Source organism: Pelmatolapia mariae, linkage group LG18, assembly GCF_036321145.2.
Source record: "Pelmatolapia mariae isolate MD_Pm_ZW linkage group LG18, Pm_UMD_F_2, whole genome shotgun sequence".
NCBI classification, from domain to species: domain Eukaryota; kingdom Metazoa; phylum Chordata; class Actinopteri; order Cichliformes; family Cichlidae; genus Pelmatolapia; species Pelmatolapia mariae.
Genome location: NC_086243.1, coordinates 32,025,347 through 32,048,993, shown reverse-complemented (window position 1 = coordinate 32,048,993; position 23,647 = coordinate 32,025,347). Strand labels below are relative to the sequence as shown.

At 39.7% G+C, this 23,647-nt stretch overlaps 2 protein-coding genes across 4 annotated transcripts; one reads left to right on the top strand and one right to left on the bottom strand.

Moving 5' to 3' along the window:
• Positions 1-763: 763 nt before the first annotated feature.
• On the bottom strand, positions 764-8,788 carry LOC134616960 (zinc finger protein 883-like). The gene is made up of 4 exons (XM_063462087.1): positions 8,621-8,788; positions 7,529-8,118; positions 5,230-5,494; positions 764-3,399 (listed from the first exon to the last, which is right to left on the bottom strand). The coding sequence occupies exons 3-4, from the start codon at positions 5,477-5,479 to the stop codon at positions 1,460-1,462; spliced, it is 2,190 nt and encodes a 729-aa protein (XP_063318157.1). The 5' UTR covers positions 5,480-5,494; positions 7,529-8,118; positions 8,621-8,788; the 3' UTR covers positions 764-1,459.
• A 66-nt stretch (positions 8,789-8,854) lies between these two features.
• LOC134616982 (zinc finger protein 501-like) lies at positions 8,855-23,260 on the top strand. 3 transcript variants are annotated; one of them, XM_063462124.1, is made up of 4 exons: positions 8,855-9,012; positions 9,990-10,079; positions 13,089-13,326; positions 20,837-23,260. In XM_063462124.1, the coding sequence occupies exons 3-4, from the start codon at positions 13,104-13,106 to the stop codon at positions 21,841-21,843; spliced, it is 1,230 nt and encodes a 409-aa protein (XP_063318194.1). In that variant the 5' UTR covers positions 8,855-9,012; positions 9,990-10,079; positions 13,089-13,103; the 3' UTR covers positions 21,844-23,260. The 3 variants fall into 3 exon arrangements, with proteins under 3 accessions (XP_063318194.1, XP_063318193.1, XP_063318192.1); XM_063462122.1 differs by lacking the exon at positions 8,855-9,012 and adding an exon at positions 9,802-9,884; XM_063462123.1 differs by lacking the exon at positions 9,990-10,079.
• Positions 23,261-23,647: the final 387 nt, after the last annotated feature.

The following is a 23,647-nucleotide window of genomic DNA, read 5'->3' as shown; positions in this document are numbered from 1 at the left end:
TACACGACCCTCCAGTCCTTCCACCCGTCCATCATGTATCCGGCAGGGAACGTCCCTCCAGGACACACGGGCTCTCCCGAACCCAGGCTTCTCGTCAAGAAGAGGGTGTCAATTGCATTCAGGGGCCAGTTGATCAAATCCATAATTCCTCTTTTAGGTTTTAGAGAACAGACTGTGAGACTCTTCCAGGGTAGAGAGAGAGAAGTAGACAAGACTAGACAGAGACATGAGAAAGCCAAGCAGGAAAGGAAATGTGATTTTTTTCTGCTCTCAAACTGTTTTCCCATTAGGAGCTCAGTCTGGGTGGAGTTTTTTCTCCTCTCACCTCATGTGTGTTTAATTTCGTTGTTTTTTCCTATCAGCCTACCTCTCTGACCTGTCTCCCCAATGTGATGTCTGTCTAAAGTATGTTTGGTCAGAAGGTTCCTTGTAAGTGCACATGCGCCAACTAGCATGCTGCCTGCTGTAACCCATAATTTCCTTCGGGATTAATAAAGTATATCTGATTCTGTTAGTGGGGATAGGTTAATTGATTAATCTAAATTGCCCATAGGTGTGAATCTGTGAGTGAATGTGAGTGCGAATGGTTGTCTGTGTCTCTATGTGTTAGCCCTGTGACAGACTGGCAACCTGTTCAGGGTGAACCCCACCTCTCGCCCTATGACAGCTGGGATAGGCTCCAGCGCCCCCCGCGACCCTGGAAAGGATAAGCGGAAGCAAATGGATGGATGATTCTGATTCTGAAGAAATAAATAACCACAAAAACCTTTAAATATCTCTTTATTTACCATTTAAGAACACATAACCAATACTCATATACAACAGAACTAAACAATAAATAACAATACAGGCATGAAATTTCCCCTGAAGTTAAGCAGAAATCAGCATGGCAACACAAAGTGATTTCAAGTCCACCATGACATAATTATTAGTTTTTAATAATAAAATAATAATTATTACAATTGTAATATTGTAAACAACAGACATTTACAATTGATGTTTTTCACATGTACAACACTAGAACAACTGGAAAATATGAGTTCAGATAAATAAAGGGATTTAAATAACTCAGAGATTCATCAATATATCATGGAAATGAGGTAATAATTTGAATAAACAATTCTCAAAGCTCTTGGATAACAGTTTAGCTCACAAGTTGAATAGATTAGTATATGCTGTAATATTGCATGCTTAAACTCATGTTTGATTCCTACCTGATTCCTTTTGCTGCGCCTGTTTTTCTATTCTCTTGTCATGCTCTCCCTATTGTCTTCACTATGCTATCTGATAAACATGAAAGTGCCCCAAAGAATTCTGTCTTTAAGTGTTCTAGACAGAAACTATACCATAGATAAGAATGGGGTCTTTTCCCTCAGGTCTTGCAGTGATTTCGTTTCTCACCTGTGTGAGAAACAAACTCGTAACAGTAGCTCTCCCACATTTTGAAAGAGTGAAACTTTCAACCAGTATGAATTCTCATGTGTCTTTTCAATTGTGTCGTGTAACGAAATCTTTTCTCACAGCTGTTACAAGAATATGGTTTCTCCCCTGTGTGAATTCTCATATGAGTTTTCAAATTCACCATATGACTGAATCTTTTCCCACAGGTGCCACAAGAATGTGGCTTCTCACCTGTGTGGAATCTAGTGTGAGATTTTAATGCTGATAAGTTACAAAATCTTTTCCCACAAGTGGAGCAAGAATGTGGTTTCTCTCCTGTGTGAATTTGCATGTGACGTTCCAATGTTGATTTCTGAAAGAATCTTTTCCCACAGGCACTGCACGAATAGGGCTTCTCACCTGTGTGAGTTCTCATGTGAGTTCTCAAGTTCATCATATGTCTGAATCTTTTACCACATGTGCTACAAGAATGTGGCTTCTCACTTGTGTGAATTTGCATGTGACGTTCCAATGTTGATTTCTGACTAAATCTTTTGCCACAGGTACTACAAGAATAGGGCTTCTCACCTGTGTGAGTTCTCATGTGAGTTTTCAAGTTTATCATATGACTGAATCTTTTCCCACAAGTATCACAAGAATGTGGCTTCTCACCTGTGTGGAATCTAGTGTGAGATTTTAATGCTGAGAAGTCACTAAAATCTTTCCCACAAGTGCTACAGGAATAGGGCTTCTCACCTGTGTGGGTTCTCATGTGAGTTTTCAAGTTCATCCTATGACTGAATTGTTTTCCACACGTGTTACAAGAATATGGTTTCTCCCCTGTGTGAATTCTCATATGAGTTTTCAAATTTACCATATGACTGAATCCTTTCCCACAGGTGCCACAAGAATGTGGCTTCTCACCTGTGTGGAATCTAGTGTGAGATTTTAATGCTGATAAGTTACAAAATCTTTTCCCACAAATGGTACAAGAATGTGGCTTCTCACCTGTGTGAATTCGCATGTGACGTTCCAATGTTGATTTCTGACTGAATCTTTTGCCACAGGTACTACAAGAATAGGGCTTCTCACCTGTGTGAGTTCTCATGTGGGTTTTCAAGTTCATCATATGACTGAATCCTTTCCCACAAGTATCACAAGAATGCGGCTTCTCACCTGTGTGGAATCTCATGTGAGTTTTGAATGCTGAGAAGTTACTAAAATCTTTCCCACAAGTGCTACAGGAATAGGGCTTCTCACCTGTGTGAGTTCTCATGTGAGTTTTCAAGTTTATCATGTGACTGAATTGTTTTCCACAAGTCCCACAGGAATAGGGCTTCTCACCTGTGTGACATCTAATGTGAGTTTTCAAGTTTATCGTTTGCCGGAATCTTTTTCCACAGATGCTACAAAAATATGGCCTTTCACCTGTGTGAATTTTCATGTGTCTCTTCAAACTTGACAACTCACTAAATCTTTTATCACAGGTGGTACAAGAATAAGGTTTCTCACCCGTGTGCACTTTCAAATGTCTAGTGAGGCTGTATTTATCGCGAAAGGTTTTACCACAAGTGCATTTTACACAATTTTTATTTTTAATAGATTTACACTGACTCTCTGATACTGGAGAGTTGTGTATTATATTACTGTGACTATCGTTTCTGTTATGTCTCATTTTCTTCAGCTCCCAATTTCTAGCCGATCCCAGGTCCACATGGTGACCTTCTTTCCAATCATGCATGTTTGGTTCATAAGAGTTAAGAGAAAGAAGCTGGTTCCTGTTTGGTTCTAGTTCATTGAGGTCACTATGCTCATAAAAAGGAATCACCATAAACGTATCAGTTTCCTGCTTCAGTAGAAACTGTTCTGCCTCCTGACTGTTGGGGAGTTCCCGCTGTTCCTCTTTAATCTGTGGAGGATCTGGGTGCTCCTGGTCCAGGCTGAAGTTCTTCTCCTGGTTACAGATCTGTTGGTCTGTCAGAACCTCCTCCTTGTTACGCTCAACTTGGTGAATCAGATCTGATGGGACAAATGGGAAAAATGTGTTTATGAAAGAAAAGTGTAATTCAAAAATTTGAACAATTATTTTTCGCACTGATATAAATGAATGGAGTTCTGACACTCTTATTAGAAAAGCTCAATATTTGTTAAATGGCAGAGTTTTTAAACATCCAGAGTTTTTCATATAACATTTTACAGAATTCAGTTATTTTTAAGTACATATGTTTAAATACAAACATCAATTAAATTACAAAACAGAAACTGAATTAACACACCTAATGTAAAATAAAATGAAAAATCTAAAATTGTTAGCAACCATAAATTTTTATTTTTACCTTCCTAACTTTAACATAATTTTAATATACCGTCTTTTGTTCGACTTTAACGGTATAAATACGATTCTAAAATTTAATGCAAGCAGTGTATAATATCACTTAGAATTAGAATTGTTTTATAATGTAAAACATATTATTACTGTGTGTTGTGTATTTTCTAGCAGTTCTTTCATGGGTGGGTGAGGGGCAATGTTCCCTTTAATTTTTCATGTGTCTGAGCAAACACACAAACTCCCTGAGCGGTCCCTTGGACCACTGTGAGCGACATTAGACGTGTGCACTGTGGTCACGCCAGCATCGAATCCATCCAAGTTACATGGTTTATTAAAATAATCAAATTACAGCATTTACATTTATGTTAGACTACTTTTAATTAAGTGCTTTAGCTCACTTACAATGAAAATTTAAAAAAATCTTGTTCATGGCCTGTGTAGTATGTTAACATTATTGGAAGTAAAAATAACTTGAACTCCAATTTTGAAAACAAAACTTAACTTTTTTTTTTCTTTTTTTTTTTTTATAAAGCTCTGACTTGTATTATGAGTATGAGTCTGTGGTCTGGGAGAGAGTCCTGTAACTGTAAATGTAAATGTTGGGCAATTAATTATATAGTTACTTCTTCAAAAAAGTAACTGAGTTATGCAAACAACAAAGTTTTTGCAGCTGTTTACCTAAAAATGCAGCCAAGACGGTTTTTTAAATAAACATTTCAAACTATTTACAGAACAATCAGCTGTTCTGCATCAAATCTGATGCCACACAAATTATTTGTGCCACTCCAAAAAATAATTTCTGTCCACTATTAGATAAAGGAGAGCAACAGTCTGATACCTGCAGGCCTGACAGCAGGAGATGTATCACTCCTCTAACATTCAGTAGTCGCCTCATTGTTCTGACACACACACCAAAACTATTGACTACACTACACACTAACTACACAAGATTTGCGCTAAATGTCGCAAATCTCTCACATCTCAAACCACCACCATCACTCCTGAAACGTCCCCCTTCCTAAACAACTAAATGCCATGTTGCCATATCATTTTTTGATTGGTCCACATGGTACATTTTTCCACCAATAGGAAAGGGGGAGGGGGTGTGTGTTTGGTTTTGTTTTTGCTCACAGGTGGAGAGCGCTTTCGAGCGCCTTCCTTTTTCGCCATTTTCACCGTTTCTTCCCGCAGTAAATATAAAAAACGATAGTATTCAGGAAGAAAACCAAACATTGCAAATATTTTTATCATAACTCTGGTTTTACGTGGCCTATCAACACAATTTAAAAACTGGTATAAAGTCCACACTTTTTCTGTCAATTGTTCTGTCTGTCCTGCTCACATCTCCAATAGTTGTACATGTTGTCATTAACGTGGCTTCACTCCACATCAGCCACGCCGCTTTGCTAGCTAAAACACCGGTGTCGGCACATAAGGACGCTGTCATAACGCTGTCATATATATATATATATATATATATATATATATATATATATATATATATATGAGTTTTTACATACCTGTGCTCTCTAGGTTTATTTCGGGTTTCCAGATGGTATCCAGCAGTTTGCGCCGCTCTTCACCAGTCCAGACAATGATGCCTTCGGCCTCCTGCTTCACTACAAGTTGTTCTCCCTCATGATTAATGCAGAGTTCATCCTGTTCCTCTTTAATCTGTGGAGGCTCTGGGTCCTCCTGGTACAGACTGGAATTCCTCCCCTGGTTGAAGTCCTGCCAGTCATCCAGACCCTCCTCTTCCTCACACTTCATATTGCCTTAGGAAGTCTTGAGGAACAGTGGGACACAAGAAAATTGTTACTAGTGTGATAGCAGGAAAATATACTTGTGAGCAAATATAATCTAGCAGTGCTGTACACTGTGAGCATGTTGCTCACATTTGTTAGTAAAACTGAAAGTGTTTCAGGAACACTAAATGGACTGATACTTATATAACGCTTTTCTACTCTCCTAGAGCACTCAAAGGGCTGACTGCAGATTTACCCAACCTTATAATCAGTACATCTGCACAATGACTGAAACCAGTGAATGAACAGCGAGCAGTGAGGTCAGTTCCTTGATCATTAATATGCAGATTGTAATGACCACTGATCAATAACCACTGATCAAAGACTCCTTGAAGAGGTAATTTACATGAAAAGGAAAAGACAATCTCTGAATCGAGGAGGGGGCCTATGGGTAAATCTTTCACCATCTTACAATGCTGTGGGTGCAGCCATTATTGGTACTCATGGCCATTGATCAATGGTCTTTGATCAAATTTGCATATTAATGAAAAAAGAAACTGACCTCACAGCCCATTTTTCTAAGTAGATCAATCTAAATCCCAATCTTTAAATAAATCTTAGGGCAAAGTTACTTCAGTGGGCATTCTGTGTACATGCCAACAGACTCACAGACAGCTGGGGGGCCCATAAAAAAGGCAAATGAAAAAAACCCCCAACAACATACACATATGCCTAGACACACACACACATATATACATATATATGGCCACAAATCAATAGACATTGATCAAAGACCTCCTTGACTCCCCAAGGAGGAGGAGTACCTGTGAAAAGGGAAAGACAATCTCTCAATTGAGGAGGGGGCCTACGGGTCCATCTTTCACCATCTTACAATGCTGTGAGTGCAGCTCTCTGTAAATGGTATGTGAATGGATCAATGACCATTGATCAATGGTCTTTGATCAGTGGTCATGACAACTGATCTCACAGCCCATTGTTCATTCTGTGGGCTCGTTTCAAATCCTTGTGCAAATGTACTGTTTATAAGGTTGGGGAAGCCTGCAGTCAGCTGAGACTGAAGAAGTCACTTGGATGAGTGATGAAACATTTCTACCACTGAAAACACTACGTCCAGATGACCAGAATCTTTTGGGGATTTTAATACCTGGATGATTTAGTATGCATCAAGACAGTAAAAAGATGCTAAATTGTTATTAACATTTGTTTATTAAACCAGAATGAAAACATTGCAATTAATTTTAAAGTTGTTGAGACAAGCTAGCTAATCAGGAGGTTAGTTGTAGCAGCAGCTCACTGAAACTGTGGCTGGACCCAAATGAAGACGCCACACTGTCACAACCACCACATGGCCTGCTGCACCGCACAGAAACAATAATAAAACATAATAATATAAACGTATAAACATCTTCTATCCTTATTAAAAAATAATAATAACAATTATTGAAAAAACATTTTTATGTTTTTTTTCTTCTTATATCAGATACCTTATAGCTTTATAACTACATTAGCTGTATTCATATGAAACTGTATTCATTTATACACACTGTTACTTTGCAGGACAGTGCTCTTCTTTTACAGCTATTCTGTGTGGGGGTGGGTTTAAAAAATCGATTTCCCGATTCAAATCGATTTTAATATGAATTATGAGTTATCGATTCATTAAATCCTGATTTAATTTGATCAATTTTTAAATGCAAATGTATTTTGCCAGAAACGCCGGAATCTCGACTTAAAGCTCACAAAACAATTTCAACCGTCAATCGGCTAAAACGATTAAAGGGCAGGTAAGCGCAAAAAGACGTAAACACAAAGCACAAAACCCGACAGCACGGACACGCCGTCCGGTGAAAACCCGCCGGGTTTGTCACTCTCCGACCAAAATACACAGAACCGGCTTCTGTCTCCTGGATGTTAATACTAAAGGTTTGCCGTTTAAAGATAGAGAAGAAGTCCTTGTTAGACTGTTAGCCAAAACTGAGCTCTGATCAGTCCTATATGGTGCGATATGGTATTCCTGTGTTCGTTCACTGAGACCATCACCAGTTTTACATACCTGTAATGTGATACTTTAACTCAGATTTCCAGCTGATATCCAGCAGTCTGTGCTGACTGATCTCCTCATACCGGACGATCCTATCCTAACCTCTGAGATTTCTTGAGCAGCCGCAGTCACCTCCTCTCAGACACACAACGGGACAGAGCAGCGTCGGTTCCTTCTTCTTTTTATTGTTTAATGGCGGTTGGCAAACAGCAAAATGGCGCATTACCGCCACCAACTGGTGTGGAGTGTGGACCGAAATGTTGTTTTAAAAAAACATGAAATCCTCCCAAAACAAATGAGTCTGCCTTAAGAATCAAAATAGGCTCTGATAACTTTCACTTCTCGAGTTCGTACGAAACAAATCAATCAAGTTGAGTTTCACTTTCATATCACCAACCTGATCAATTTTTCTTTCAGCATCATATGTCTGACATTGCATTACGCATCATTTCCGTTCTTCCTCTTCTCCTTTTAAATTTTCGTCAGATTGGCTGCATTAAAAGCATATTGTTGCCCTCCTCGGGACATCCGTGGAGGTATTCATGAATTTTGGCACAGCTGTGAACAAACTAAGCTGAAGTGCTTTAACCTCCTCTGCATCCCTGTTGATAGAAGTGCAAGATACAACTGTATCAAAGCGTCATTAATGGGTCAGTGATTTAGTCTGGAGCTGTATCATCTAATATTCAGCTTCAGCACAGAGTGTTAACAGAACAAGACCTTTGATGAGAACAAAGAGCAGGGACAGTAACAGGAAACAGCATAGTTTAACACAAACAGTAAAAATCTAATAAAATGGTGACAAAGGACAGACATTTTTTGGTTCTTGCTTGTCTGCACCACATTTTACTTTCGGTTAGCATGAAGTTCATGTGGAGCTCAGTGTGTTTGATTTTATATAAACTGATACTTCAGCATGAGCTCCTTTCTTTACAGCTGTCAATAAAACAGCAATACTTTTACTGCTGTGATGAAAATGAAACATCTGTGTGATAGGCAGGTAAGGCAAAGCATCAGGACTACATTAAGAAAAGCATTATTTTTTTTAATATTATTACTGTCAAACAACTGCCTTGTCTGCTATACACACTAATAATATTTTACCTTTAATCTCCAAATTTCCATGTTGTTCCTCAAAATGATCAATTACAATAAAACAAAAAAAAGCTATTATTTATCTATCGTACATTACTCCTTCGTAGGGGTGCCAGACTTTATGTAAGGACTTGACTTTCGTCGGACTGACCTGAGAAGCGCAGCAATACGCTTCTGGGCTTTCTAGCCCACCGGAAGTACAATAGAAGAGAAATGACGGAAATGACGCAACGGTTACTGTTTAACATGTCTAGTGTTCGGGTTTCAGAGTGATTGTTGTTGAAGAAATCTGCTAACAAGTTAAAAAAAAAAAACGATCGTCCGGCATGAGAAGGAGACCAGCCGTCAACTCAGACTGCTGGACATCAGCTGGAAACCCGAGATAAAGCCACACATTACAGGTGTGTAACACTGAGACGGTCTCGGTGAGCTAACACGGGAGTGTGAACCGTGCTGGAGCTCATGTAGCGGCTCAGTTTGTAGGCTAACAGGCTAAAATCAAGCGCTTCTCTTTATTTTAAATGTAAATATTTGACGTTAAATACCCACTGAGACACTGAGGGAAGCGACTTTGTTCTGCATAAAAGGGGTTGCCAGTGCTGGCGTGTTTTCCTTTTTAAAAGAAAAACAAACTTTAATATCCTTTTTTATGTATTGGTTGGCTGTAGTCAGCAGGATCTACGAATCTCTTTTGAAAATGTCATTTTGAATCTGCCTTACTGTGTCTACTCTGTGTGCAGTCATTTTTCCCTTTTGTTAAAAGTCACGTTTTGGAAACCTTTGTTTCTGCTTTAAATGACTTTGATAATATCCAGGACAGATGTGCTTGACAGATTATAGGTCCTTGGGTCACTTACAACAGTTTGAATGTCACTTTGTTTGTACAACCTGCAGATTACTTTGAGAAATATTGTGGAAAACACCCCCGATCAGGTCCTAGCACCCTAGCAGACGACCCTCACCATTTTTAAATACATGTTTTTCTCTCCGCCTCTCGCCTCCAAACATCAAACTTATTTGAGCCTAAACAGTAACACATAAAAGGGAATCCTGTTTGTGTATTAATTACCAGAGGATGTCATATAAAAAGGGATGAAAGAGGCAAAACTGTGTGCCTTAGTAAGGGGTTAACATGAGGTGGTGTTTTTATTTTATTTTATTTTGTTATATTTTTGGAACAACTGCAAATGTCTATAAGTTGCAGTACTTCAACATTTAGATAACGCTACAGAAGAGGAACGAACATAAGGGAGTGATGTTATTTAAATCACAGGTAATTTCAAGTTCAAAGGCTCAACAAACATCAGCAAACACACAAATTGTGTGCAGTTGTTCACAGTGTGTTGCTAGCTAAAGCTCCAGCTGCTATATTTCACAGGGAGAAAAAAGAAAGAGAGCTGATGTCACACAGAGATGGAGAAAGATAAGAAAGAGGACAGGAGAGGAAGAAGAAAGGTTAGATTCAAAGGTAGGAGAATAATTCACTGAATTCAACCTTTTTACCATCTAGAAAATAGCATCAACAGTGTACTGTCAGTGCAGAGGATGTAAATCAGCCAGAAAAACTCATGAAACATCTGATGCAGGTGTGTAAATCCACAAAGAGCAGTAAACCTCAGCAATAGCAGCAGGTCAGCTGATCACAGCCTGCACATTAAGATAATCTGCTCTCAATATAAATTATTGTGAGTTATCATTCTTTTCCCCACACTGAGCCACTACAACTGATTTTAGGGTTCCCCCACCTGCTGAATCCACTTTAACCTCTCACTGTGCTCATTTTGCTGTTTAGAGGCAAAGTCGCCCTCTACAATGTCAGCAACAGCAAATAGAGATATATTTTATTTTCCTTCTTTTTCACTCTTGATGTTCTACTTAACTGATTCAAGCTGAGTACATTTATTAGAATTGAATTCAGACAAACATAAAGTTTGTATTCTACTAATTTTATTTTACCATTAGATTAGTATAGCATGAGGTTCAGTTAGCTTTGCATAGAAATAGGAAATAGAAATGTTCTTCAATGAATTAGTTTTTGCTTTCTTGTTTTGAGTACATTTCAGAGCCTGTACTTTTTCACTTTTACTTGAGTAAAGAAGTTTAATCAGTACTTCAACTTTTACTGGAGTATATCTGTACTTCTGCATAAGTAAAGAAAGCCTGTATTTGTGCCAACTCTGGGTTTAAGAAAATTTATTTTTAAATGATCAGGTGAAATAATTGAAATTGAAATGTTTCTCAAAATATTTCAAAAGTTTTGCTGAGATAGAGCACCCTTAAACTAAAGGTATCCAGCAGTAATCTCACTGCAGCTAATCTCATGGCAGCAGCAGAGCCTCCTTTGGTTTTCTGTGCTTGACAGTATGTCTGATTGAAATAAGTGAAAGACACTGGACAAAGGGAAGTAGCTCTTAATGTGGATCTTGGAGTAGATCTCCCATCATAGGCAGAGAAGTTCTCATGGTCAAAATTAAATGCAACTGATTGTTTATCTGCAGCGTGTTTTTTATCATGGAAACAAATTCCTGATTTGGATTTAGGAAAAGCTGTTTCCTCTTTAGACATGTGTGATTCTGCAGTGTACAACTTTTAATCAAATAGCTGCTTCACACTTTAAGCCACTACCTGAATGTTTTGTAGTCTGAACTTTGCAAATAAGAGCACCAGAACTCGAGACTGTCTCACATGGTACTCCTGACACATTTGTCAAATTTGTTCACTTTAAAGTTCACTCACATGCAGTGGCTTGCAAAAGTATTCGGCCCCCTTGAACTTTTCCACATGTTGTCACATTACAGCCACAAACATGAATCCATTTTATTGGAATTCCACGTGAAAGACCAACACAAAGTGGTGTACACGTGAGAAGTGGAATGAAAATCATACATGATTCCAAACATTTTTTACAAATAACTGCAAAGTGGGGTGTGCGTAATTATTCAGGCCCCTGAGTCAATACTTTGTAGAACCACCTTTTGCTGCAGTTACAGCTGCCAGTCTTTTAGGGTATGTCTCTACCAGCTTTGCACATCTAGAGACCGAAATTCTTGCCCATTCTTCTTTGCAAAACAGCTCCAGCTCAGTCAGATTAGATGGACAGCGTTTGTGAACAGCAGTTTTCAGATCTTGCCACAGATTCTCGATTGGATTTAGATCTGGACTTTGACTGGGCCATTCTAACACATGGATATGTTTTGTTTTAAACCATTCCATTGTTGCCCTGGCTTTATGTTTAGGGTCGTTGTCCTGCTGGAAGGTGAACCTCCGCCCCAGTCTCAAGTCTTTTGCAGACTCCAAGAGGTTTTCTTCCAAGATTGCCCTGTATTTTGCTCCATCCATCTTCCTATCAACTCTGACCAGCTTCCCTGTCCCTGCTGAAGAGAAGCACCCCCAGAGCATGATGCTGCCACCACTATATTTGACAGTGGGTATGGTGTGTTCAGAGTGATGTGCAGTGTTAGTTTTCTGCCACACATAGCGTTTTGCATTTTGGCCAAAAAGTTCCATTTTGGTCTCATCTGACCAGAGCACCTTCTTCCACATGTTTGCTGTGTCCCCCACATGGCTTGTGGCAAACTGCAAACGGGACTTCTTATGGTTTTCTGTTAACAATGGCTTTCTTCTTGCCACTCTTCCATAAAGGCCAACTTTGTGCAGTGCACGACTAATAGTTGTCCTATGGACAGATTCCCCCACCTGAGCTGTAGATCTCTGCAGCTCGTCCAGAGTCACCATGGGCCTCTTGGCTGCATTTCTGATCAGCGCTCTCCTTGTTCGGCCTGTGAGTTTAGGTGGACGGCCTTGTCTTGGTAGGTTTACAGTTGTGCCATACTCCTTCCATTTCTGAATGATGGCTTGAACAGTGCTCCGTGGGATGTTCAAGGCTTGGGAAATCTTTTTGTAGCCTAAGCCTGCTTTAAATTTCTCAATAACTTTATCCCTGACCTGTCTGGTGTATAAATCCAATCGAGAATCTGTGGCAAGATCTGAAAACTGCTGTTCACAAACGCTGCCCATCTAATCTGACTGAGCTGAAGCTGTTTTGCAAAGAAGAATGGGCAAGGATTTCAGTCTCTAGATGTGCAACGCTGGTAGAGACATACCCTAAAAGACTGGCAGCTGTAATTGCAGCAAAAGGTGGTTCTACAAAGTATTGACTCAGGGGGCTGAATAATTACGCACACCCCACTTTTCAGTTATTTATTTGTAAAAAATGTTTGGAATCATGTATGATTTTCGTTCCACTTCTCACGTGTACACCACTTTGTGTTGGTCTTTCACGTGGAATTCCAATAAAATTGATTCATGTTTGTGGCTGTAATGTGACAAAATGTGGAAAAGTTCAAGGGGGCCGAATACTTTTGCAAGCCACTGTATATGAGAGACATGCTCGCAGTGTACAGTCCTTCTGGATTATATCTGTGTGTTCCTGTCATCACATTAGTAACATTTTTCTTACATCCCTTTGTTTCTAAAGTCCTCCCACATCAACATGAATTGTGAGGAAGAGGAGGGTGTGGATGATCAGCAGGTCTGTAACCAGGAGAGGAATTCCAGTCTGGACCAAAATGACCCAGAGCCTCCACAGATTAAAGAGGAACAGGAGGAAGTCTGCACTGGTCAGGAGGCCGAAGGCATCATCGTCTGGACCGGAAAAGAGCGGCTCAGACTGCTGGATACCATTTGGAAACCTGAAATAAAGCTACACAGAATAGGTATGTTAAACTGTAAATAAAGGTCCATAATAATTATATAACTCTTTTAGGATTTTAAACTTAGCTAAAAGGTACTATAATTGTTAGGGATAGTATAAAGGACGCAAGGAGAGAGTGGAGAGGGAATAATATGAAAGAAATAGTCTAAGGAGGTTGGAAAGAAAAGGGCCTGGACTTCTTTAAGTTGCTTGAAGATGTTTCACCTCTCATCCGAGAAGATGAGCCAAGGTGTGAAAACGGGTGTGGGTCACAATCAGCCAGGGTTTCAGGTGAGCTCATTGTGACCCACACCCGTTTCCACACCTTGGCTCATGTGATTAGGTAGAGGATCATCAGGGGCTCCTTTTGTCCCTCTTTGGGGGATTACTCCCACTGGGTTTAAATCTGGGACTCTCCACCATTTGACCCTAGAACTGAAGAAGCTTCTCGGATGAGAGATGAAACGTCTTCAAGCAACTTAAAGAAGTCCAGACGTTTTTCTTTCCAACCTCCTTAGACTATGATGACCTGGATGACTGAGAACCTTCACAGACATGAAAGAAATAGAAACTATTGCGACAAAAGATCTTTTGTCCCGTGGGTTGACCATTGTCCTGATGCCTTCATTACTCAGCCATTTTACTACACATGCACTCAGGGCACTCTTTGCACATAAAATGCTAAGAGTTCCCTAAATGTGTATAAACAATCCCTCATAAACTTCAATGAACTCGTAAAGATGAGTGGGCCAAAATTTCTCCACAATGATGCGAGAGACTGATTAAATCACACAGAAAGTGATGACTTCAAGTTTTTACTGCTGGATGTGGTTCTACAAGCTACTGAATCACTAAGAGTGTGCTTGGTTTTTCACAGGATCGTAACTTTTCTACTACAAACTAATGCTGTTGTAATAAATGCAGTATGACATTTAGTTTTGTCTTGCTGATATATGCAAGGTCTTCCTTAAAACTACGTCATCTGGATATACCTTTCAGCATTATTGGTGCTTTTCCAGATGTGTAAGCTGCCAGGACAGTGGATATGAATGCACCTCTGTACCAACAAAGATGCAGGTTTTTGAACTGAGTGCTGATTAAAAAGCCAGATGGTGTCTCTCATTTTTAGACCAGAGAATGTGGTAAAGTATTTTTGAAAAAAAAAACTTCACTTGTAGTTTCAGTACTGTTTTTGATCTAATTCCATTTTAAACAAGCTTTGGTTCATAGAAGACGACAGCGTTTCTGGTTTATTTTTTGCATGATAAAGGTTCAACCTAAGATAAGGTGAGATAACCTTTATTAGTCTCACACGTGGGAAATATTTTGGTCACGGCAGAAAGTACAAGTTTAAGAGTGGTAAAAGTTAATAAAACACAATAGGATAGGGTAAGATAAAATAGAATAGCATACTATACAACAAGAATAAAATACAATATACAATAGAATAAAGTACTATACAAATAAGATAAAATACTGTACAAAGAGCTCTGTTGTAGCAGGAAAAAAATTGCACTTTGTAATATTGCACATCAGGGAGACTGTTACAATTGTGTATGTGATGTGTGTGTGTCTGTCTGCACATGTTCAGTCATCTGCAGAGACCATGTTGTAGAGTCTGACAGCAGTTGGAAGGAAAGACCTGAGGAATCTCTCCGTCCCACATCGTGGGGGCCGCAGCCTGCCACTGAAGGAGCTGCTCAGTGTTGTTAGAGTCTCCTGCATGGGGTGGGAGATGTTGTCCACCAGGGATGACAGCTTAGCCACCATTTAGGGCATCCTAAAACAGAGCTGGACCTGCGGATCAGCCTGTTCGGTCTCTGCCTGTCCCGAGTAGAGATACTGCCACCCCAGCAGACCACACAGTAAAAGATGGCTGAGGCCACCACAGACTCATAGAAAGTCTTCAGGATTGGGCCCTTCACTCCACAAGACCTGAGTCTTTGCAGCAGGTACAGCCTGCTCTGCCCTCTTCTGTAGAGGGCATCTGAATTGTGAGTCCAGTCCAGTTTATTGTTCAGATGAACACCAAGGTACATGTAGCTATCCATAGCCTCATTGTCCATACCTTGGATGTTTAGTGGTTGCAGTGGAGGATGTTTGTGCTTGCAGAAGTCCATCACCAGCTCCTTGGTTTTACTAGTGTTGATCTGGAGTAGGGCTGCCACAAATGATTATTTTGATAGTCGACTAGTCACCGATTATTTTTGCGATTAGTCGACCAATCAGATCATGCATCCATTGAACGTAAAACGTACAGCTTATTGCACCAGCATGCATCTGCTCTTATATAACTATCATTAGCTTACAGCTTTAAGTGTTTCAGGTATCTGCTAACTAAAAATAAAGACAAGATGATAGTTTATTGAATTTAAATGAAATTTGCAGATTGTTTCGGTGGAGTTTAATAAACTCAGCCGTCTGCTCCTTGCTATCTAAAATATAACAGGACACTGGAGTATATTCTCGAGCATCTCACACTTCTGATAAGTTGTCTGCTTGACGTTTATTCAGCTGTGTAAAAACTGTAACTTTAATCTCAGCCAAACCGATTTACTCAGGAACAAATAAAATACTGAAAAAAGCCAAACAGTAACATTTTTCAGTTATCTAAGTGACTTATATATCATGTTTAACCTGAGTAGCGAAAGACGGCGGTGGGTTTGAAAACGATTTGCCGGGAGTCCGGTGTTCTCAGCGGCTCTAGTGAGCCTTGAACCCCGGCTAGCTATCGAGCTGGTGGGTAGCAGACGTCTCCGAAAACGTCGGGGCGCTTTTGAAAATATGTGGTGTCTTGATAAACTGAGCAGATATTTGAGGTTTACACAGCTACATTCTGAAAATATGTTAAACGTTTATTTTGTGACCCAGAAAGAATAATAAGAGTAATATTAAAACTAACTAGCTGCCGCCATTGTTGGAAACTGAGCAGGGCCGCGCTATGAATTCTGGGACACAGTTTCTTCTTCTTTGGGGTTTAACGGCAGCTGGCATCCTTGTACATGCAGTGCTGCCATCTTCTGTTTCAGTCCATTATTAGTGTGAATGCTTGTAAAAGCATTCACAGTATTGTTCTTCTAATCTTTATTATTCTATTTTATTATTATTATCTATTCCGTACGTTTTTTGTAGTCCTACTACTTCAAAACCGTTCAACTTAGAAAAACCATTCAAACACCGTTAGATTCCTCTTCTTTTGGACATGACTGCTTCTATTTTTCTCATTTTTAACATTTATATTTTTAATTTTATTCAACTTTTTTCAACAAAAATTTCCCATGTATTTCAATGGGGAGACCCTTCAAATCCTCATTCAACTCACTCATTTTTAAACTCCTACTACTTCTACATACGTTGACATAGAGCCACCATTCAAACTTTAAAACGAAGACAAGACATTCAACTATTCAACTTGTATTTATCTTTTCAATATCTTTTATACTTTTTCTTCAGTTCCAGTTTAAGTTTCATGATGTTTTTTCAGCCGTTTCAGAGTTTATAATGGGTGTGTATGGGACGGAATGTTGCCCCCAGAGTGAGACAGCTCAACTGCTAGAGTGGAAGCAGGTCGAAAATTAATCTTAAAATCTTTTTTAAAACTGCTGCTGTGTCTGCGGCGTTTGGTCTACAGGTATGATTTTACCCTCAAAACGTAGCCATCGCTGTCCTCTTTCATCCAATGTGTTTATTATTGTACTAGATGTTATGGTTCTGTCATAAATGTCACCAATGTGCAGCCTCCTCCCTCCAACTCTTCCATAGACTCTAATGTTAAAATGGCTCAGAAGGTTCGTTTGAAAATCAGAAGAGCATGGTGTCTTTCCACTGTCACCACGTCCATATAATAAACTCCACCGCCATGAAAACCGAGAATTAGGTAGACTAGACGTTGCCGTCGCTCACGGTGAAAGAATTTTGTCAATACGACTTGTACTTTTCATTTGGGAACGATTTGTTTCGGCCTGACTTTTCTGTTCATTTTAAGCAGCAAAAGTGAGGTGCATGTCTGTGTGCGTGTGTACTGAGCCATTGGGTGCAGTCACTATAGCAACCAGGCTCACACCTGCCTGCCTAACGAGCTCTGTCTCTCACTGTGCCAAGATTCATCTTAAACACTTCTCTTTCAACTGCTGCTGTGTCCACAGTGTTTCCTCTACAGATATCATTTTACCCTCAAAACGCAGCCATCGTTCTTCTGTTCCCAGCACCGTGTCTTTCAAAGCTCATAGATACAAACTTTTTAAACTGTGTGGATCCATGTGGAGGAATCACATTTTAGTCATTCAGTTATTCAAAGAATATGAACTTTTAATATTCATTCAGATGTTTTCTGACTCTAATTTTTCTTTTCTCATTTCTTATGTTTTTCTAATTTAAAATTAAAACATTTTCAGCTCTTTTCCAACTTCTGTGTGGTTGCCAGCTTTTAGCACTTCAGCACTTTTGTTTTCAGGTGCAAATTTCTATATTTTTCATCTCATTCAACATTTTTAAGTTAAAATTCAGCAATTAATTCATTTCAGTGCACACATTCAGATTCAAGCATTCACACTGCAGTTTCTTCAGAAAATGCACTTTCTAGTTACACTCTTAAATCCTACTACTTATTCCTGCGTCTTTTGTGATCTTACAAAGCTTCAAACGACGCGTCGACTATTAAATTAGTCGTCGACGATTTTGATAGTTGACGTAATCGTGACTAGTCGACTAATCGTCTCAGCCCTAATCTGGAGGTAGTTCTGCTGGCACCAGTCCACAAAGTCTCTGTACTCCTTGTCGTCCCCATCAGTGATGAGGCCGACTATTGCAGAGTCATCAGAGAACTTCTGCAGGAAGCACTGGGTGGAGTTGTGGGAGAAGTCTGCAGTGTAGATGGTGAAGAGCAGCAGAGCCAGAACCGTTCCCTGTGGGGCCCCCTCAGATGACTGACACACAGCCCTGAGCTCTCACATACTGTGGTTGGTCGGTGAGGTAGTCCATATCCATGTTGTGAGGTGATGGTCCACTCCCGAGTTCTCCATCTTGTCCTTCAGGACTGTGGGAAGAATGTTGTTGAAGGCACTGGAGAAATCAAAGAACATTATTCTCACTGTGCTCCCAGCGGTCTCCAGGTGAGAGAGTGAACGATGTAGGTGGTGAATGACAGCTTCATCCGCTCCAATGCCAGGCTGGTAGGCAAACTGAAGTGGGTCCAGTGATGAGCTCACCAGGCGCGGAAGCTGAGCCAGGACCAGCCGCTCCAGGGTCTTCATCAGGTGGGCCTGTAGCTGTTGAGGTCCTTGGGACGTGGAGTCTTTTGTACTGGTACAACGCAAGAGGTTTTCCAGAGGTGTGGAACTCTCCCCAGCATCAGGCTCAGGTTAAAGATGTGCTCCATCACCCCACAGAGTTGATCTGTGCAGGAGCTGATGTCGTCTGGACCCGCTGCCTTCTTGGTTCTGGTCTTCCTCAGTTCCCTCCTAACCTGGATGGTCGAGAGAGACAGGCTGGAGCCTTACGTTGGTTGTGTGCTGGATGCTGTGTTGGGGGTGGGAAGTTGTGAGCAGGGTGAGTAGAGGAGGTGTGATGTGTCAGAGGTGGAACAGCAGCAGTGGGGGTGGGTGAGTCTGCAGCCGATGTTGAAGACTGCCTCATGGATAAATCAAACCTGTTAAAGAAGTGATTCAGTTCACTTGCCCACTTTGCATCCCCCACAGGCAGAAAGTTCTGATCCTTGTGGCCCGAGATGGTTATAAGGCCTCTCCAGACTTCACTAACATTGTTCTGCAGAAGCTGGTCTTCCATCTTCTGCCTGTAGCTGGCCTTTCCATTCCTGATCAGGCCTTTCAGCTCTCTCTGCACCCTTTTCAGCTCCTCCTTGTCTCTGGCTTTGAAGACCCTCCTCTTCTGCTTGAGGATGGCTTTCATTTCTGGGGTAATCCAGGGTTTGCTGTTGGAGAAACACTGCACAGTCCTGGTGGGTACGGTGTTATCCACACTGAAGTTATTGTAGCCAGTAAAACAGGTCATAAGGCTGTCTATGTCCTCCCCATGGTCATCTCAACTGTATGCCTCTTTTGCATTGGCATACAGTAGGTCCAATGTTTTATTGTCTCTCGTGTGGCACATCACATACTGGGTGAAGGTCGGCAGTGTCAGCACTTCTCTCCAGGTCCCGCCATCTTCTCAAATAGAGGAGGCAAAATTACGCAATTGTTGTTGTCAAATTCACTTTAGTGTGAATGCACATTGCAGTCGACTGCACTCAAATCGACTGGTTTTCCATTACAACCCAGTAGTACCTTGTTTGCGTGCTTGTTGTCATAAGAACCTGTGTACGCATCCTGCGACATAATATGCGACACAAGCGCTACAACAAAGGTGGAGGTCGAAGAAAATATATCCCTGCTGCTCAGTCTGTAGCTTTTCGTCACACTTGGGAGAACATGGCGTTGTTTTTTGTAGTAATTTCCTTTGTTGCCGAGTTTCAGAAATGGTGGTTTTGACTTTCGTGAGCGAGATGCTCTCATGACTCATCGAGTGATGCTACTGACCAGCCAATGTGACATGCAGCGTGACAACGTCACATTTTAGTACCTGTTTGGATCGCTTGGAACCCTGGGCGAGCAGGTACTAAAACAGTACCTAGTACCAGGCACTGTGACCTAATGGAAAATCCTGGAAACTGTGCGAACCGTGCCGAGTTGATCTGAGTAGGTATTAGTGGACAAGGGGCTTTAGATTTAAACCAAATAGGGCCAAACCCTTGAGCCAAAAAAAAGTAGATGAGCTAAAAACACTGATGGGGGTGAAAAAAACAAGACCTAAACACTAAAGTTAAAAGGTTTCATATGAGGGAGCTGTTTCTTACACTGAATAACCTGAGAAAGAGAGAGTGGCTTATTTTTCAAAGATGGTTACCACAGTAGGTAAAAAGCGTTTTTAGGTCACTGTTTGTGGGGTCAAATAGTGTTCAGTCCTTATTCTAGTTTAGTTTATATCTGCTGCCATTTGTCCATGAAATCCATAATTAAACACAGGTGTCTTAAGAGATTGATTGCCAGTTTTGTCTTCTTTATTGCAGGAAAACACAAAAATCTAGATTCCCTGCAAGTCCAATCTTGCTTTGCAAAAACTAGAAATTTATTGGAAAGGAAAGTCCAGTGCTTCTCAGTAATATAACTGAACACCGTACCAAACCATCATTTCCCTAAATTATTGCTACTCATTGTATACATGCTTAAGTTATGCAGCAGTGTCCCATCTACGATGAATTCAAAACACAACAGCAAAACTACTCACAAACGCACACCTTAGCGAACACGTCACTCTAGTCCTCAAAGAATCGCACTAGCTTCCAATTCAGCACAGCATGGAACTGAAGGAAAATTAAAATTACCTGCAGCTGAGCTCACTGTCACAGTTTTTTTTTCTGCAGCAGCAACCATCAGCATTAATAACCAGTGGGAAGCAGTTAATTGAACAATTTTTATTTTGTATTTTCTCCTGTGTTTTATACACTAAACTTTTTTATGTTTGATGTCTTTGTACAGACCTCCACCAGCAGGATATCGGTAAGGAGGAAGAAGTTGTCACAGATCAGCAGGTCTGTAACCAAGAGAGGAACTCCAATCTGGACCAGGAGGATCCAGAACCTCTGCAGATTAAAGAAGAACAGGAGGAAATCTGCATCAGTCATGAGGAAGAACCGCTTGTATTGAAGGAGGAGACTGAGACCTTTATGGTGGCTTCTACTTACGAGGAATGTAAATCAGAACCAAACAGTGACCAGTTCCTTTTTCACAACTCTCCTGACCCAGAGAGCCTAGAACAAGAAGAAAGCGAGCATGTGGACTTAACATCAAGTAAAAAATTATTAAAATGTGACACTTGTGGAAAATTTTTTCAGTATCAGTCCAAACTTAATAGACATCTGAGAGCTCACACAGGTGAGAAGCCATATTTTTGTGTCACATGTGGGAAGAGATTTAGTCAGATGATACACTTAAGAAAGCACATCAGAATTCACACAGGTGAGAAGCCTCATCCTTGTAGCATCTGTGGAAATAAGTTTAATGACATGTCAGCATTCAAATCGCACATGAGAATTCATACTGGTGAAAGACCATATTCTTGTAGCACCTGTGGGAAAAGTTTTAGCCAAATGATACACTTGAAAATTCACATGAGAGTTCACACAGGCGAGAAGCCGTATCCTTGTGATATGTGTGAAAAAAGATTCACTAATTTGATAAACTTGAAAACGCACATAAGAATTCACACGGGAGAGAAACCACATTCTTGTAACATCTGTGGGAAAACCTTTCGTCAGAATTCGACGTTGCAAACTCATCTAAGAATCCACACAGGTGCGAAACCATATTCTTGTAGCACCTGTGGAAAAAGATTTAGTCATATTAAAAACTTGACAACTCACTCAAGAATTCACACAGGTGAGAAGCCATATACTTGTAGCACCTGTGGGAAAAATTTCAGTCAGTTGACTCATTTAAAAAGTCACATGAGAATTCATACTACCTTACAAAATGTGGCAGAGTAGGAGTGTGTGACTGTTAGAATGCATAGTGAGGAAAATCACAGCTACACCTGAGGGGAAACAAAGATGACCTTATATTCTGGTCAGTATGGAATAGCTTTTAATAATAGTTATTCAAGTTGGCTGTGTTTTTGTTCTGATGTAATTGAAAGCCCAGTTTTATAAAGGGTCTCAAATAAGCCAGTTTTTAGAACATTTCCTACTGAACTATCTTCAATGTGTATTAACGTTTCACGGTACAAATTTTAAACCTGTATAACCAGTCCTGTGAAATTTTAGCTTCATATATTAAACAAAAACAAAACAAAAAGTTATATGTTTTAAGTTACTTTCAAAACTTATATGGTTTCTAACTAAGTCGTAAAGTGATAATATTTTATTTTCATTCAGCTTTCAAGCATTTGAGCAAATACGATAAATGTTTTAACAAAAACAAAAATATCCATAAAGAGTTTAATCTGAATAGAACAAGTTTCTAGATGGTTGTGTAATTACAACTCAGAAAATAATTTCATTAGATATTTGCATGTTTAACCTCCTAGGACCTGCCGTCCACATATGTGGACATCACATTTTGGGTTATTTAGACCAAAATACTAAATTTTGCTCAACAATGGCCTGATATCCACTTACGAGGACATTATACTGCTACTGTTCTATCTAAATTTTAAACAAATATCCTCATATGTGGCTCTCATTTATCTTAGAAACAAAAATCAGGTAAAAAAAATCTGGTAATTCTTTGTTTTTACATTCATCAGGTCCCAATCAGCCCAGATATCAAGGAGAAATTAAAAATGCATGCCACGGAAGAGTTTGTGTCTTAGGGGGTTATCTGATTTTTAAATCTGATTAAATCAGATTTTTATCAAAACAGAAAGTTTCTGTTGAGCCTTCTCCAATTTACATAACAATGTTATGTTTCAAAGTGTGGGCATATTTTCCCTCTTTTCATATTTTAACAAGAATTATCAGAGTTGTCCAAAAGCAGTATTTTTTTTCCTCTTCTGCCTGTCAACTTAGACATTGTCATATTATAATATACTATGTTACATATAATCTAATAACTGAAATAACACAAATAAAATGATGAAATAAGCCAATAAAAGAAACATAAACAAGAGGAGCCTATAGAGACTTCATAGAATGTATCTTGGAAAAGCTACATATGTTTGGCACAACAGTGATTTTTACACCATAATTCGTATTTTAAAAGCTGCCAGACAGGACAGGATTTAATTTCTTAAAAAGCATCAAATTAAATTTCTATAAAAACAAAAAGTTTCTGTTGAACCTTCTCCAATTTGAATAAAAATGTTCAAAGTTGTGTAAGCAGTAGGACTCAAAATGGTAGGTAGGTAGAGTAGGGCAAAAAAAGGCCTGAAAGTGGGTCATTGGACCATTTATAACCCCCCCCCCCCCCCCCCCCCCAAAAAAAAAAGAAAAAAACTATTCAATATATGAAGCTAAAATTTCACAGCAATCAGTATAAATGGTTAACATTTCTACTGTAAAATCTTTATGCAAATCTGAGATGGGCTGCAGAAGTCTTTGTTGATTTGACACAGACTTACCCAGAAGTCAACAAGTAACATAAGCCCAGTTTATGAATAGCAGTTTTACTCTTCAGCTTCAGAAGCTTTTATAAGAGCTTTAAAGTCTGCCATGGAGACAAAGTTCCAGCTTGAATATGCTCTGAAGGTTATTTCATCACCGAGATGGAAAAAAAGAAAATATTATTCTACTAATTTCATCCTAGTTTTAAATATGTTTTAGTTTGATATTTTTATTGTTTTATTAGCCACTA